The sequence below is a fragment of the Alnus glutinosa genome, chromosome 8, assembly GCF_958979055.1.
Source record: "Alnus glutinosa chromosome 8, dhAlnGlut1.1, whole genome shotgun sequence".
Classification (NCBI taxonomy): Eukaryota; Viridiplantae; Streptophyta; class Magnoliopsida; order Fagales; family Betulaceae; genus Alnus; species Alnus glutinosa.
In genome coordinates, this window is record NC_084893.1 from 8120861 (window position 1) to 8138283 (window position 17423).

The following is a 17423-nucleotide window of genomic DNA, read 5'->3' on the forward strand; positions in this document are numbered from 1 at the left end:
TGTTGCGCTACAAATGAAGTCTATCATAGGGGTCGGCCCTAAGATAAATGATTCCATTGAAGACCCCTTCAGGTAGGAAACCTGGTTGGGAGGCGTTCGTGTTGGGTTACACGTTAGAGAGCAATGTACGACCACTGCATCAGGGGTATGTGAGTGTTACTATCTTGTATCTAGTCTTGTCTTCTGAATAGTGGATATCCTGGGTTTGGCTGCCCTGGAGTGGTTTTTCTCATCTAGAATTTTCACTTTGTTAACAAAAATTCTTGTGTTGTTTATTTTTGTTAACACTTTGTGCACACACTTGCTATTTATTTTAGAAGTCAATTCCATTTTTCACTTTAGATGTAATTTCTTGACTACTCCAGTGAGACGAGCCCTATATCATGCATAGTATGAATTTTCCTTGTTAATTTATGATTGACCATTGTTATGCGGTGAGTGGTAAAATCAATCCCCTATTCTTTATCTCATCCTTACCCTTTTTATTTTTAGAAAACAAAAAGTCAAACATCCTTTAAATTAAGTTTTATTTAATCTCAAAAAGCTTGATAACAACACTTACGCAGTTCTTGAGGTTCGTCACTCTCTCTACAGCCTTATCCTACAATGATTCGTTCTATTGCGAGTGGTTAATTTTATTATTGATATATATCCACATTCTATACTTTTCTTGAAATTAATCACGATGAAAGTGAGCCAAACTGAGACGGTTTTTTTTTCTGCTTCTTTGCAATTTTATTTTTTATTTTTTATTTTAAAAAAATGCTATTTTCTCTCAATGTTCTGCAAAATACTAAAACACCAAAACTAATCAAAAATATTATAAAATAATAAAGCTAAATGTTTGACAAATGCAAATAAAATGGTCCAAATATACAATATTTGGCACTCATCATGCATGCCCTCATAAACTTGTTAAAAAGTTCATGTTCCATCATATTAAAAGGGTATTCGTGGAAGAGCACCATGTGGGCAGTAAGTTCCCTAACCTTCTTCTCATTATACGAAAAATTTGACAAAGTAGCCCCCCCACCCATCTCACTATGATTAAAGGTCAGAATATTTTGTTTCTTGTTGTTGGACTCCACATATTTGACACAAGCACCCAAATTCCTACCAAGTGTTGAGGTAGAACTTGATTTGGAAACAGAAAATAGCCTCTTACACCAATTACACTGTGATTTTTTAACACCACCAACTTCTATTTGTGACAAGTCATCCCAAACTTTAGAAGTCTTTTGCCTATTCTTCTTTTCATATGCACTAGTACCACTACTAACATTAGCAGGAGTAGGAGCACTACCCAAAATTTGAGAATCAGTAGGAGTAGGAGCACCCAAAGTTGAGGGATCCGAATGAGGAGTATCAATAGTTAGAGGTTGATCTGGTGCATTTTCACTGCCACCAACTCCAGAGGTAATGGAAGGAGTAATTGTCTCATCACCTAACTCAACTTCATTGACTAATTCAAATTCATTGACTTCCATAGGTTGAGTTCTATTCTCCATAAATGTTATAAGTTCTAAATTATATTAAAATTTTATCTTTATAACAAAACTATGGCTGCTAACTAAAGATCATGTTAGATTTCAGGACTGTTAACTAACAAAGACTAGATTATATTATAGGTGTAACGAACCAAGGAAAAGTGCTAGCCACATTTGCGCTATCACCCCAAAATGACTAGTCAATTTGGAGCTTTCTTAGAATCCATTATAAAGCCCAGTTTCACTTAGTAACTAGGCAATGTGGGACTTTAGCACCCATGAGTATTGAAAATAAATAATGACTTCTAAATTGCCAAGTATGTGTTCGTGTACAACAAAATATCTTAAATGCGGAAAATAAAATAGACAAGATATTTGTTGACGAAATAGAAACTTTGTGAAGAGAAATATCACTCTGAGGCAGCCAAACCCAGGATATCCACAATACCGAAGACAAAGCTAGTTACAAGGCACTCATACTCACATACCCCTGATGCAGTAGTCATACCTTTAACTTTGACATGAAGCCCAACGTGAATGCTTCCCAACCAAGTCTCCTACTTGAATGGGTCTTCAATAGAATCCTTTACCTTAAGGCCGACCCCTAAGATAGACTTCACACGAAACAAAGAGCACACACCGGCAACGACTAGAGAGCTAGTGGATCTTCAATTCTCCCTAAACACCCTCTCCAAGCACTATAGAATTCTATACTGAATTCTTACAAATAACTAGCCTAGAGTCATCATTTATAGGCTTCAGAAAACCTAATTCTAGACAAATTCAGACTCTGGCTGTGGACGTCCGGACGGAAGTTAGCCTTGTCTAGACAGTCTTCTGCTACCGCCTTTCCAGAATAGCGCAATTCTTCCCATAATAGGACCACGTCCGGATGGCTTGATTGAGCGTCTGGATGGTCATCACTGTCACTCCTTTCTGCATCTGTAAAGGAAACTCAGAATATTTTGGAATGCTGGGTAGCGTCCTGATGTGTTGCCACGTCATCCGAAAGTCTTGTAGAAACTTCCCAAACAGTGTCGATTGAAATCCAACTCCGTGTAGAACTTGGAGTAGCTTGACCTAGCGTCTAGACGGTGTTGCTTGGTCGTCTGGACGACTGCAACGCTAAAGCTTCTAGCTACTGAGGGGCGTCCGGACGCCTTCAAAGACCCGTTTGGATGGTTGCACAGGAATCGACTGTTCTGACTTGAAAACTGCATGGAATCTTTATGGACATCTTCTAGAAACTTGTGACCAGTCACATAGCTTGAAATAAACACTGTCTATATAATATGAAGACTCTGAAAAGAACCGATCATCCTGGTAAAAAGCAACTGTTACATAAAGTGTTTTTGTCAGCCAGAATGTTGTCAATATAAAATACTAACAAGTATCTTTATAAACTACTCACTCTATGTGAGCTATTCATCTATTCCCAATACAGGACTGGGGTGTTACAAACTCCCCCTCTTAAACCCCTGACGTCCTCGTCAGGGCCACGTCATGCGGTGCTCTAATACCACATGACCTAGCATTACTAGATGGCTCTAATACTATTTGTAACGACTCAAGGAAAATCGCTAGCTACATTTGCACTATCACCCTAAAAGGACTAGTCAATTTGAAACTTCTCTAGAATTCCTTATAAAACCCAGTTTCACCTAGTAACTAGGCAATGTGGGACTTAGCACCCATAAGTATCTTTATAAACCACTCACTCTATATGTGAGCTATTTATCTTTTCCCAATATGGGACCGGGGGTGTTACAAACTCTCCCTTTAAACCCTTGACGTCCTTGTCAGGGCCACGTAATACAATGCTCCTGTACCACATGACCTAACGTTACTAGGTGGCTCTGATACCATTTGTAACGACCCAAGAAAAAGCGCTAGCCACATCTGCGCTATCACCCCAAAAAGACTGGTCAATTTAGAGCTTTCCTAGAATCCATTATAAAGCCCAGTTTCACCTAGTAACTAGGCAATGTGGGACTTTAGCACCTATGAGTATCTTTATAAACCACTCATTCTATGTGAGATATTCATCTCTTCCCAATATGGGTACGTAGTGTTACAATAAGAATTAGGGATAAAATAAATTGCAGAACATATTTCAAATTCTCACATTTTAGTCTTCTCATTAGTGCCTAGCTTAGGCCTCTGCCCTTTGGTAATGGGACTTGCATGTGAGAGATTTTCATTTTAGTCTTGCCAAGCAAAGTGTGTTATATATATAACACACTTTGCTTGGCAAGCCGAAGTTCATAAGGCATAGGAAGCAAATGAGGATCTCTTAAAATGCAAGTCCCATTACCAAAGGTCTAACTTAAGCACTAATGATAGACTAAAATGTGAGAGTTCTATGGTTTTACTATTTAGGGTTTTAAGGTTATAGGGTTCTAGAGCTTTTTAGGGATTATTAGGGTTTTAGAGTTATAGGGCTTCGAGATTTAGGGTTTTTAAGGGATTATTAGGGTTTAAGGTTTTAGAGTTATAGGGCTTAGGGATTTAGGGTTTTTAGGTTTAGAGTTTTTGAGTTTTTTTTACGAATTATTAGGGTTTTTAAAGTTATAGGGTTTCAGGATTTAGGGTTTTAAGGTTTAGGGTTTTAGAGTTTTTTTAGGGATTATTAGGGTTTTAGGGTTTTAGATTCCCATTTGTGAAAGCATATTAGATTGCAGAGTTCTAACAAATCAAAGCATAATAGATTAAAGAACTCAATTAATAGAACAAAGCAAAGCATAATAGATTACAAATTGCTAATAAAGCAAAGCATAATATATTACAGATTTCTAACAAATCAAAGCATATTAGATTATAGAGTTCTAACAAATCAAAGCATAATAGATTAAGGAACCCAGTTAATAGAACAAAGTAAAGCATAATAGATTATAGGTTACTAACAAAGCAAAGCATATTAGATTGCAGATTTCTAACAAATCAAAGCCTAATAGATTAAAGAACTCAGCTATTCAAACAAAGCAAGGCATAATAAATTACAGATTTCTATCAAATCAAAACATAATAGATTAAAGAACTCAGTTAATAGAACAAAGAAAATCATAATAGATTACAGATTGCTAACAAAGCAAAGCATATTAGATTACAGATTTCTAACAAACCTCGGACCAGATATTGTTCTAATAGGTTTTTTTTTTTTGCCGGTTTGAAAACAAATCCGTGATTCTATCACCTAAAATGTGAAACAAATCCAAACATTAAGATTAGAATTGATAACTAAATAAAAAAAAAAAAAAGTTGTAAAAAACAAACAAAGCAAAGCAAGGATTTAAGTACCCAAGTTCTATACTTGTAGACGTAGATGCAGTCGGCTTCAGCTTTCAAGCATTTGAAACTCAAATCGTAGATCCAGGGTGCAAGAATGAACAACCAAATATGGGGGGATTCTAGAAAGAATGAACAACCAAATAAAAACACACAAAGCCGTGAGCAGGAGCAAGTATGAAACATCATATGGGAGGATTAGAGAAGTAAAGAACAACCAAGAATAAAATAAAACACACAAAGGCAAAGAATCTAGTAGTAGTAGCACATCCATCAGATCAATTAGGGATTATGGCTGAGAGTACGAGATGTGAGGCTTCATAGCCTTTGGAGCCTTCGGGATGGGATGTGATGGCATGGCAGATTGATCTTTACCCTTTTCTAGTTTGAACTCGACGATATTGAAGAACAAAAATTCCCTAGAATGAAATGGAAAACTGGAACGACATATTTGCCATTGGATTTTCTCCTTGATCGTTCATCAACGGCGGATGGAGAAAGTTGAGGAACGAGTCTTTGAGAAAATTGAATGAGAGCATTCAATTTTCGCCTGATCTGCCATTAATGCTTACAGGGATTATTGAGTGACAGTAGGGTTTTTTGATACGCATTTAAGGCATTTTCCCCTTTCTCACCATTTGATTTCTTATTTGATAAAATCTTTTCATTTGAACAGCCTAGATCAAGCATTGGTGATGGTGAATGAACAGTAAAATTTATGGGCTGTCAGCGTGTGACTGTTTCGAGAAGGTGTGTAGGTTTAAAAAAAATGATCCCCTGCGTGCTTGACTGTGCGTCTTTGGCTGAAACCGGTGCCATCTCTGCAGAAAAAATAATCATGACCGTTGATTACAATTACTTTTTCTTTTTCTTTTTCTTTTTTCTTTTTAATCTCTAATCGGGTCAGTTAAGTCCTGAGCTCATGTGGACATGCTAAACACTATATTAACCCAACCTCGGTCATGAGTTCTAGCTGTCATCCATCTTTCGATCCAACAGTTTTCAGTTCTCCCACTTTTAATTGGATGGCTACGGGCAACGCATTTGAAAACTGGGGAATCGTGTGGGATGACTCGAGAAGAGGGAAAATTTTAATTTTTCCCTCTTCGTTTTTGCCGGCTTCCAGCCTTCCAGACTCTTCCTCTCATCGTTTTTTATTATTATTTTATTTATTTAAAGAATCTCACATGTTATTTTTCAATCTTCCGTTTTTGTTATATATATATATAGGAAAAAAACAATAATAAAAACAAAAACAAATACTAGTCTAATAAATTAATAATATTAATAAAAAAAATTCATTTTCATAAGATAAGTTATAACTTATAAGTGTTTTTTTTTTGTTAATAAATTTTTTTAAATACCATATTATCTACATTATACATATGGTGTAGTTATTTTTTTATTTTTTTGTTTAAGGACATGAAATATGTAATAGTCCCATTAGTAGTAGTATAGTAGATGGGCTAGGCTTTTAGTAGTGGGCTGAATGGAGGCTGAGCACTTCCAATAGCTCTGGAGACCGAACATCTCGAATTGTCCAATTCTATCTTTTGTTCAATTCAATACATCATCCATTACAGATTTCTCCGTTCATCCATTTATCTCATCAGTTCATTCTTTTATCAATTTCTATCTCAATTCGTTACAAATTTAATGAATCAAACCCTAAAATTTAGTAACAGTTAATCAGAACTGTTACAATATAGTTATTACTCATTAGTTAAAGACTAATGGATTGGGGTTTTAATGTGGATGTAGATATTAGCTAATGTTAGTAACTTTAATATTTATTAGGGTTGGTAATTTGGGTTGCCGTGATGGGTTCGGGTCAATCGGATTGACCCGCCAACCCAAACCCAGCACGATTATTAATCGAGTTGAAACCCGCAACCCGAACATGACACTATTAACTCGTCGGGTTACCCGACATGACACGACTAAGTTAACGAGTCGTGTCGACCCGACCCGGGGAAATCATGGCTGTTGTTTTAAGATATTTACTTTTTTTTAAGAGCTTTTTTTTTAAAAAAAAATAAATAAATAAATAAACGGGTTGACCCGCCAACTCGTTTAGCCTAAACTCTAACCCTATAATTTCATGTCGGGTTCGTGGGTCGTGTCAAAAATTGACAATCCTAATAACTTTGTATAATAGTATTAGTATATAAGTTAATTTAATTATGAATCTATGATATTATTTAATTTGTGATTATAAATAAACACATTACACATTGTTAATTATAATTCTATTATACATTTATATCATTGTTATATGATTGTCTCAATGAGAGGAGAATACATTAGTATATCAATTATCATTCATGTGCCGGTAATTTTTTGAAATGACATGTCTGCGTTGAATGTTATTATACTGAATTCACTTTGATTTTATTTAAATGATCTATTATTAAGCTTTTGTTTTGTGCGGTTAGGAACTGGATAATCAACTCAGAAGTTTTAAGGAAGAGTTTAAAGAGTTTGAAAGGTATAATGTCAAATATTGGGAAGATTTGAAGCACATGAAACAAAAGATCAAGAAATTTGATGATAAACTTGAAAATGTAATGAAGATATTTGTCAAATTGAATCGAACACACATTTTTTTTCAACTTTTCGCTTCCCATTTCACGACTAATCAAAGATCATTGAATAATAAAAGGAGTGCGAAAACTCCACAGACCTGATTCTAAAACTTGAGGAAAATATTCCAAAACTACAACAGTTCTTGTTGGATGAGGAGAAAGTCTTAAAGGAAATTAAAGATAATTGATTCAAATAAATATACTAACTAGTAGTCTAATAATATTAGTTAATAACTTAATATCATATATGTTAATGTTAAACCATATAATTTGTATATAATGTCACATTATGATTACATGAATGATGAATCACATTGTTGCGTTTGTAAGTTATGTAATGTATCCAATGATAATATGTACATCATATGCTTTAATGCTTATACAATTATAGTTATATTCATATGATAATCATAAAATGATATGAATCATATGATCTATATATCATATAATTATTATGTTCAAATTGTTGATTCGAATTTTCAAAATTTCGAGCCCTAAACTAGTCGGGCGAGCAGGTCAGGTCAAGTGTTATTCGAGCCGAAAACTACGAGCCATAAACGAGTCAGGTGGGTGAGCTAGGCCGGGTCAGGCCTTGAACGAGCCGGGCAGGTCGAGCTCGTGAGCCTCCGTAGAGTTATGTCAAGTGAGTCGGGTATGTATTCTTTACTAATCGAGTGAGTTTGTACAGTGTCGAGCTCGAGTTCGGATAGAGCTTAACCGAGCGGGACCTCGAGCTTGACCGACTCATTAACAGTCCTACTCACGAGCCTTAATCGAGTTTCGTCAAGCGAGTCAAGTATGTGTCACTTAACAATCGAGCGAGTCAAGTATGTACCACATAACAATCGAGCAAGTTTCTATAGTCACGAGCAAGTTTCTGCAGTCACAACTCGAGTTCAAATTGAGTTTAAACGAGTACAGTGTCAAATGAAGTGATTTATTTACAACCTTATATGTTGTTCACAAAAACATGACACAAGCCCTTTTTTTTTTTTTGTTTTTTTTAACCCTTTCAAGACAAGGTCATTCTTGTTGGGTAAACCCCATATACACGATCTCGCCTGCAAAAACTGTGTACCAGGTAATTGATGAGACTCAAACAGCTGACCCCGTGGTATACACCAAACGATCGACCATTCGAGTCGAGGTAAACTTTGCAGGCCAGATCTGCCATTTAAATGAAATGGTTTCACGAAGTAGACTTAACAATAGGACAGTAAAAACAACTAGCACTCCTCAAGAGCATAAAATTAAATAACGGTCCCACATATCTACGTCAACTCAAAATAACTAAGTTCCAAAGTTCTTCTCAAGTATTTTGCATCCTAAACGAGCCTGCAATAACTTCTCACTGGCTAACTGCAACCCGTCCGGCAACTTGGTCAAGATCTCGCTGGCCACTGGATGTGATTCTCCTCCCACTGGCAAAGGATATCAAAAGTTGATGGGATGTTAGGTTTCATGAGACGTCCATCACATGATACATCAAAAATTGACAAAGTACTTTATAAAGGAAAAATACATAACTAAATCATGTTAATAAAATCTTCACACAAACATTCGAACAAAAATAATTGTCATAAAAAATGATTCAAAGACAGAACAATAAATCAAACTGAGACTCATTTCAGACTTCCTTTTCATGAGACTAGAAGTTCAGAAAAGTGGGAAAAGAAAGTGTAGAAAGCCAAGAAATATTTTTCTTAATTTCCTTAATTAGGCACCAAACTTTTGTTCCCTTGATGCTTCCCTTTATCATAAGCAGAAGAATGAAAGAAAAATTGCCATATCTTACATGGTAGTATGCAAGAAAGAATCTTCCTTGGATATAGTTTACCTTAATGGAGCCTCATCTTTATGATAATAAGAATGAACCATATCAGAAACCCCTTTTTTTTTTTTCGTCTATTCATTTTTCCATCATTTAATCATGAACCCAAAATAATGCCAAAGACACTCACCCCTTTGTGTCGATATCAACGATTTTCATACTCTGCAATTGCTGAAGAATGTGACGAGCAATAGCACCACTGCTCTTACCAAAATGGGGTGGGCGACTGCCATTCCTCTTGCTTCCTCCATAGATCCTTCTGAAGGAACCAACACCAAGACCCCCTCTCAAGTAGATCTTCCTTGCCATGGAAGCTAAAATGCAAATCGAGTTAAGAAACACAACCAAAATAGGCAATTATACTATACACATATTTGAGTGAGAGTGCACACATGTGCTTAGCTTACACACCGGCTCTAATGTAGTACCAATCAGGGTCATATGGAGCAAGCTCCTTAAGTGTTCCGGTCTTAACAAGATCAGTCCATTCAGGCAATTCGACCTATTGAAAAACAAGGAATACAGAAAGAAAACATGAGAACACTACCACCCCAACCTAATAATGTACAATAAAAAGTTGGTGCCCACAAATGATTGATAAGCAAAGCCACAGGCTTCAGCATATAGAAAGTAACCAAATTACAGGAATACATCAGAGAAGTGAATAGCACTCGTGCAAGAACAGTAAATCCCACAAGCCTATGCATCCATCTCAATAAAAAAAATCTCAGTTCAATAGCATAGACTAAGGAGTTACTAGCTGAAATTTGTAGCAGTACATTTTCACCTTTCATGACGTCATGAGATCAGCATGGATTTACATTACATCAAACTAAAGTCACAAAAGAAAAGCCAAATCTTATAGTAAAGAGCGCCCCTCTGCGATTTGCATTTCATTACTTATCAAAAAGAAAAACAAACCCTTCAAAGCAATGAAAACCTATAGGCACTTATTAATTGAGTGAAACTACACAGTACACATATTCTCCTCAATCTACAACTCAATTTGCAATGCTCTCATCCCTTCAAAAAAAAAATCTCTCAATTTGGTTAATGTAACCTACCAATCTACTATTGAGGTTGCAACGTCCCCTTTTTGCCTCCCAAAAAGATAAATATGCCCCTAAATATCCCAAAAGAAAAATGCAAAAAGCATTAAAAATTCAGGAAAAAAAAAACATGCGGTCGGTCACCAGTCTTTTTTTTTTAAAATGTGTTTTTTGACTTTTTTTAGTTTTTTTTTTTTTAGATTTTTAGGGGTATTTTTGTCTTTTTGTGGGCAAAAATGGGACATTGCAATCCAATGGTAGATTGGTAGGGTACATTAACGAAATTGAAAGATTGGAGGGACCTTCCAACAAAAGTGGTAAATTGAGGGGGATAAATGCAGTTTCCCCTATTAATTGCCATAATAAGCACAAGCCATGATAAGGCAAATTAAACACCTTATGTGAATGTGGGACCAAGCAACTCCCCGATGGCAATAGACAAACACAAAAATGAATACAAAAAACACGTAAAAGATAACAATTTGCTAATCAATTGCAAAGAACAAAAAAAAAAAAAAACAGAAATCACATAACAGAAGTAAATAAAGTTTTACAAATATAAAATCCGCAAGCACATCAAGCTACCAAACAGGCTCAAGATTTCTTCTTTCTTTTTTATTTTGATTCTTTTGGAGTCCCTAAATTTGTACGCAATTTGATATAGATGTCCCAGCCACCGAACAGAGTAGCCAAAGTTTCAATAACACACAGAATAATTACTCTCACACTCTTTACACTGCATTTCCCATCTTAAGTACCATCAATGAAAACAACCTAAAAAAAAAAAAAAAAAAGGTTCCAGAGGATTTTTATCAATTTTATTCCTTCAAAAGGGAATTATCCGAAAAAAAAAATCCATTTTTAAATCAAGCACAAAAACAGCCATTTGGGTTTCATTGAAATAACACTTTTTCTTTCAATTATTTACATTCACTTTAAATTACTAGTCATTGCCCAAAACATACCCATCCTTTCGCAAAATAGAGAGATTCAATTTCCAGGAACAACCAAAAAGAGCCCATCCGTTCAACTCCTCAAAACTATTAACACAATCATGCAAAACACTATAACTAGCTTCACACCTCTCTCAAATAACAATTAAAAAAAAAAAAACCAACAACATATACACGGTTCATATGCATAGAACAACATGCTAAGAGATCTATACGTAAAACTTATTGCACACACATACAGACATATAAATGTAGAGAGAGAGAGAGAGAGAGAGAGAGAGAGAGAGAGAGAGAGAGAGACCTGGCCAGAGCGTTTGAGGTGGGCGGCGTAGGCCTTGACGAGCTCGTGAGGGGAAACGTCTTTCACGGTTCTCACCGTCATCTTACGCTTCTTCTGCGGCGGAGTTCCCTTCCAAATATGTGAGCGTGCGCGCGCGAGAGAGAGATACAAGATTTAAGGGATTATTTTAGGGCTTTAATTTTTTTTTTTTTTTTTTTTAAGGGTTTGTTTGTACGTAATTCAAATTAAAAAAAAGTATACCCTTAAATTTCTACTTTATTGTCAAATGTTCTTTAATTGTGTTTATATTCTCCCTAAACTATTAAAAAAAATGTCAATGTTCCTTAATGATAAAAATACTTTTCATAAAATTATTAAAATTTAAAAGAAAAAACTAAAAAAATTAGTAAAAAAATCTAAAATAATAATAAGTTATACAAAAAAAACAAAAAACAAAAACTGGTTTTTCTTCATTTTTTTTTTTAAAAAAAAATCATTTTTATAATTTTCAGTTATTTTTCTTTTTCTATTTTCTACTTCATTTTTTTGTTCTTTTTGGGATAAACACCTTTTTAGTCCCTGAGTTTTGGCAACTTTATTTTTTAGTCCCTGAGTTTCAATTCGCATCACAGACGATACCTAAATTTTTGGAAATGACCAAATAAGTACCTCGGTTAACTTCTCCGTCCAAAAACTAATGGCTCGCCATGTCACTGACACTTAGCACCACTAGAATGTCGACATCTGTCCAGTGAAACACGTCAGCATTCACTTAATTTCCAAATCACCCAAACACCTCCACATCACACACCCACGTCATTTCTTCATTTTGGGGGGAAAATTATTTTTTGCAATTTAAGAAACTCAAATATTTCAAACAAAAAAACTTAAATCATTTCATCGTTAATCTGAGAAAGAAATCAAAATCCCTAAAATTAACTTGTGAAGTGAAGAAGTGAAGAACCCTAATCCCTAAAATCCCCCTCGGCCGACTCTCTCTCGACCGGCCGACTCCCTCCCGGACTCCCGGACTGTCGCTCGATTTCTCTCCCGTCGACTCCACAGAACCGGCCGACTCCCTCCCGGACATCGAAGAAAGGGGATTTCACCTAACCTCGGCCGGACGTCGAAGGAAGTGGATTTCGCTCGCTCATCAGGTCGGCACATTCCGAGGTATTTTGCCCATTTTTGTGTTTTTAGAAGTTTGTTTCGTCCTATATATATATATGGATTGTGTATTGTGCTTGTCGATTGAATCTTTGTTTTGGTTTTTGGAACAAATGCTTGTCGTTAGTTGGGCAAAGTGATGAGGTTATAAAAGTTGATGGCTTCTTGTCGCACACGAGATTCCAAAGGGAAGGAAGTTTCCCGTGGTGTAGACAAGGTCGGTTCTTAGGCTCAAATTTTTTTAAAAAATTTGTAATTTTTTAATTTTTTCCTTAATTTCCGTTTGAAGATTTAGACAATTTTTTGTTTGTTATGTGTTTTGTGTTGTCCGTTCCTTGAAGTCATCATCCGGATCGTCCTCAGTGGGCCGTGTTGACATATCCTATTTCTGTTTCTGCGATTTACCCGCCCCTTTGAAGACCTCGTGGACTAGGGAAAACCCTGGAAGAAGATTTTGGGGTTGCGCCACTTACAACTCAAGAGTAAGCATTTTGTTATAATTATAGATACTCGGTCGTGAGTTTTTGCTGACTGAATGCTACACTTCAACATGCAGACAAAAGCTGCATGCAAATTTTTCAAATGGCTGGACAAGCCAACTTGTGCAAGGGGTGTGGAGGTTTTAGATGAGATTACCAAGAAGCTTAACGAAGTAGAGGATGCAAATGGTACTTTGATAGCAAGGGTTAAAGATTTGGAGAATGAAAATGTCAGTTGCATGGAAAGAGTTAGGCAATCACAGAAGTGGGATGATAAACAAATGGAAATCATCAGGTGTCTAGAGAAGGAAAATGACAGCTATAGGACAAGAGAGAAATTTTTGATGTATGCTTTGTTCTTCTCATGGTTTATAATTCTGTTGATTGCTTGTGTTGCACTTATGAAATGAAATGTAGTTTGAGATATGAATTGTAGATTATGTAGTTTGGATATGTATTTTGTATATTTATGAGAAGTATGTAAGTTTTATGGATGGAGCTGCTGGAGAAATATTGTTAATATGTTATGTCAAACAATATCCCTTCATGCTGCAATTGTACACTCTGTGCTCAAATTCTGGGTCTAAACAATTTTATTCCATTGCCCTTCAAGCAGTATCACAGAGAGTACCTCATGTTTCCATTTATATCATAGTAGGTACCTAGATTTTATATAAGTATCACACATAGTACCTTCGTATGGGTTTTAACAAGTTTTTAATGTAAAGCACAAACAATATCCCTTCATGCTGCAATTGGTCAACAAATGCACACTAAGTGCTCAAATTTTGGGTCGAAATAATTTATTTAATTGAAATTCAGTAAGCATCACAGAGAGTACCTCATGTTTCCATTTATATCATAGTAGGTATCTAGGTTTTATATAAGTATCACAAATAGTACCTCCGTATGGGTTTTAACAAGTTTTTAATGTAAAACACAAACAATATCCGTTCATGCTGCAATTTGTCAACAAATGTACACGCTGTGCTCAAATTTTGGGTAAAAACAATTTATTCCATTGCCATTCAGGCAGTATCACATAGAGTACCTCATGTTTCTGTTTATATCATAGTAAGTACCTAGGTTTTATATAAGTATCACACATAGTACATACGTATGAGTTTTAACAAGTTTTTAATGTAAAACACAAACAATATCCCTTCATGCTGCAATTGGTCAACAAATGTACACTCTGTGCTCAAATTTTAGGTCGAAACAATTTATTTAATTGAACTCCAGGAATTATCCCAGAGAGTACATCATGTTTCCATTTATATCATAGCAGGTACCTATGTTTTATATAAGTATCACACATAGTACCTCGTTATGGGTTTTAATATAAGTGTCACGAGCAACCTGTGCCTTGATTACAAATAGCCTGCCTAACAAATATGTGTAAATAGTTATATCAACAACCAGTACACATCCAGTAGGGTAACAAAATACATTAACAATATGTGCATCCAATAATCAAACATGTACAAATATGTACATCAACAGCCCTTTTTGCAAAATATCAATACAACACAAAATATGTGCACATCACATGAACACTCAGTAGGGTAACAAAATACATTAACAATACTCTCGAGCATCCACAACCCGGATACAAGCATCCATTAACATAAAATGTGTCTTGTCTTTGTCTTGTACATCAATCTATTTGAATTGGTTGTGATCCACCTTGCTGCAACCCAACCAAGAGATAGGTCAATCAACATGTATTTAAATAACAATTAACCAGCCCACATAGGGTAACAAAAGTTAAAAATTAGTATGTGGCCAACCTTTGGTTGCCTCTTGTACACGGAAGACATTCTCCTTTCTCTTGGTCTTCGACGTATGCTTGTTCCTCGAGGTATGCTTCGTGTTCGAGGTGTCCTTGCCGGTTGACCTGATGGACCTGCAGGGGCAGATGGGCCTACAGGGGTAGGTGGGCCTGCAGGGGTAAATGGGCTTACACCTGATGGCCCTGTCCTTGATGTACTTCCCTGCCCATATTTGACAAACACATTTGTTATAGAAATATGGTCATTGAACTAGTAAATAGAAATATAGTTATTCGACCAGAAATACCTACCTTCGGTTTCCTAGGCTGTTTGGGATACTTCTTCCTATTCGGGTTGTCGGGTTCACGGCAACTCCTAGCATTGTGCCCCTTTTCACCACAATTTCCACACCGCACATCGTATCCCTTGCGACTCACTTTGATGCTCTCGTCTGGCTGCTCATTAACTCCTCTTTTCCTCTGTTTTTTGGGCCTCCCGCGCTGTTTCCTTGGCTGTGGTGGTTCTATAGGTTCCACACCCTCATCAACAGGCCACTCATCCGGGCCAGGCATAGGACAAATCCCGGAGGCATAGGACTTTCTGTACGTATCCATCATGTACCAATGGCTGACATAAGTCTCGGGTTTTCCTTTATTGAGGTATATTGCACAAACTGCATGGGGACAAGGAATACCATTAAGTTGCCACCTCCCACAGCCACATGTTCTTCCTTGAAGATCCACCACCCGCCGAGACTCATGGGCACTATCGACCTCAAACTGCATCTGATTGCTCCACTGGCAAATATAGTTCTTCGCCTCTAACTTGTTTCTCTCCAACTTCTTCTCAATCTTTGGACAAATTACATTCGGTGTCGTTGCTGCCCCAGCATTTTTCTTACTGAACCGGTTCATAATCTGCCGCCGTATAGTCTCGAAACAAGTTAGTATCGGTTGGCCTCTTGCTTCCAACACCCAAGCATTGAAGCTCTCGGCGACGTTATTTAGCAAGATGTCGCTGCAGCTGGTGGTTCGAAATGCGTGCCTTGCCCACATTTTTGGGTCAACCCCCTCAATGTACTCGAGAGCTTTTTTGTCCATACCTCCAATGACAGAGAGGTAGTACTTAAATTGGACTTCATTGGGTGCCCTAGCTGCACCCCATAACGCGTCCTTGAACTCCTTCCCCTTCCATCCCTTCCCCTTCATGTTTGCATGCAGGTGCCTAACACAATAACGATGCTCGAGGCCGGGCATTAGATCCTCCAGAGCATCAATTAGTCCCTGTGTAAACAATAAATAAATATCAAACAAATGTTATTAAAATAAAAATGACCATACGATAATTGTATTAGATATTACCTTCTGTCAGTCCGACATGAACGACCACATATGCTCCCGCGGAAGCCCAATATCCTCCAATAGTTGGACCAAGAACCATGTCCATGTCTCCTTGTTCTCGGTCTCTCATACCGCAAATGCAATAGGATATATGTCATCATTACCGTCACGGCCGATTGCGGCATGCAACTGCCCACCCCATTTCGTCTTAATGAAATATGCATAAACACATATCATCGGCCTACATCCTGCCAAGAATCCTTCTTTACATGCCATCAAAGAAACATACATCCTCTGGAAGAACACTCCGTCCCTTTGGATGTAAGCCGAGTTACCGGGATTCCACTTCCGCAATGCATTGCAATACTCTCGGGTGTGACAATATTGTTCACCATCTCTTCCATCGAGGATTTCGATTGCCATCTTCTTTGCACAATGGCAACTCAATATTGTCATCTGCACGTTGTAATCTCGGCGTATCATTTCCCTCAACGCCCTAGCCTTAAAGCTTCTTTGGTCTCGAAAAATCTCTACATATCGATTTGCAGCCCACCTGATAGTTGCCTTCTTGTTGTAGTAATCACTGCCACAGTTATGCTCATTATGGAGAGTCTTGATCTGAAAATACTTTCTACAAGGCGTCCAGAAGGCATGTATTTTTCATGGACATAACGATTTGTAGTGGGCGGTTACCCGTTTTTGCTCGTTATGCACATACTTGTAATCAAAGTTATTTTGCACTGCGAATAGTTGCAATGCTTCTTTAAATTCTTTCGGGTTCGTAAACCTCAACCCTACACTTAACTCCACTGTCTGACTCCAGTCCCGCTTTTTCTTCCACTGGGGATACCTTTTCTTACGCTTTACAGTTGACCCTTCACTGTCTTCTTCACCACTGTCTAGACTGTCAAAGTACTCACTGTCATATGAATCCGCGTCCGGGTCATTTGCTGCATCGACTCCAATTCCCGCGTTGGAATCTTTATCCCAAGTCTGAAACCAGGTATTTATATCATCATTCGGTTTCCCGTAGGACATCCTGTTCCTTCCCTACAAACATGTCCTCCTCCTCGCCATCAGTCAACTCAAAATCACTCAACTCAATGTCCTCCTCCTCCTCCTCCTCCTCCTTATCCCTCTGTTTCCTTGGCCGCCCGACTGGCCGTTTCCTTGGCCGCCCGGCTGGCCGTTTCCT

The 17423-nt window shown here is 37.2% G+C and overlaps 1 protein-coding gene across 1 annotated transcript; it reads right to left on the reverse strand.

Moving 5' to 3' along the window:
- Positions 1 to 8432: 8432 nt before the first annotated feature.
- On the reverse strand, positions 8433 to 11646 carry LOC133875701 (small ribosomal subunit protein eS19x). The gene is made up of 4 exons (XM_062313909.1): positions 11492 to 11646; positions 9600 to 9690; positions 9319 to 9502; positions 8433 to 8778 (listed from the first exon to the last, which is right to left on the reverse strand). Exons 1-4 carry the CDS (start codon positions 11570 to 11572, stop codon positions 8706 to 8708), a joined length of 429 nt encoding a protein of 142 aa, XP_062169893.1. The 5' UTR covers positions 11573 to 11646; the 3' UTR covers positions 8433 to 8705.
- Positions 11647 to 17423: the final 5777 nt, after the last annotated feature.

What these genes read in the sequence shown, in the direction of transcription:
- LOC133875701 (XM_062313909.1), bottom strand. Translation starts at nt 11,572, where the DNA reads ATGACGGTGAGAACCGTGAAAGACGTTTCCCCTCACGAGCTCGTCAAG. An exon ending in ACCTCAAACGCTCTGGCCAG is followed by an intron (nt 9,691 to 11,491) that starts GTCTCTCTCTCT and finishes GTTTTTCAATAG; the next exon opens with GTCGAATTGCCTGAATGGAC. An exon ending in GTTGATATCGACACAAAGGG is followed by an intron (nt 8,779 to 9,318) that starts GTGAGTGTCTTT and finishes ATCCTTTGCCAG; the next exon opens with TGGGAGGAGAATCACATCCA.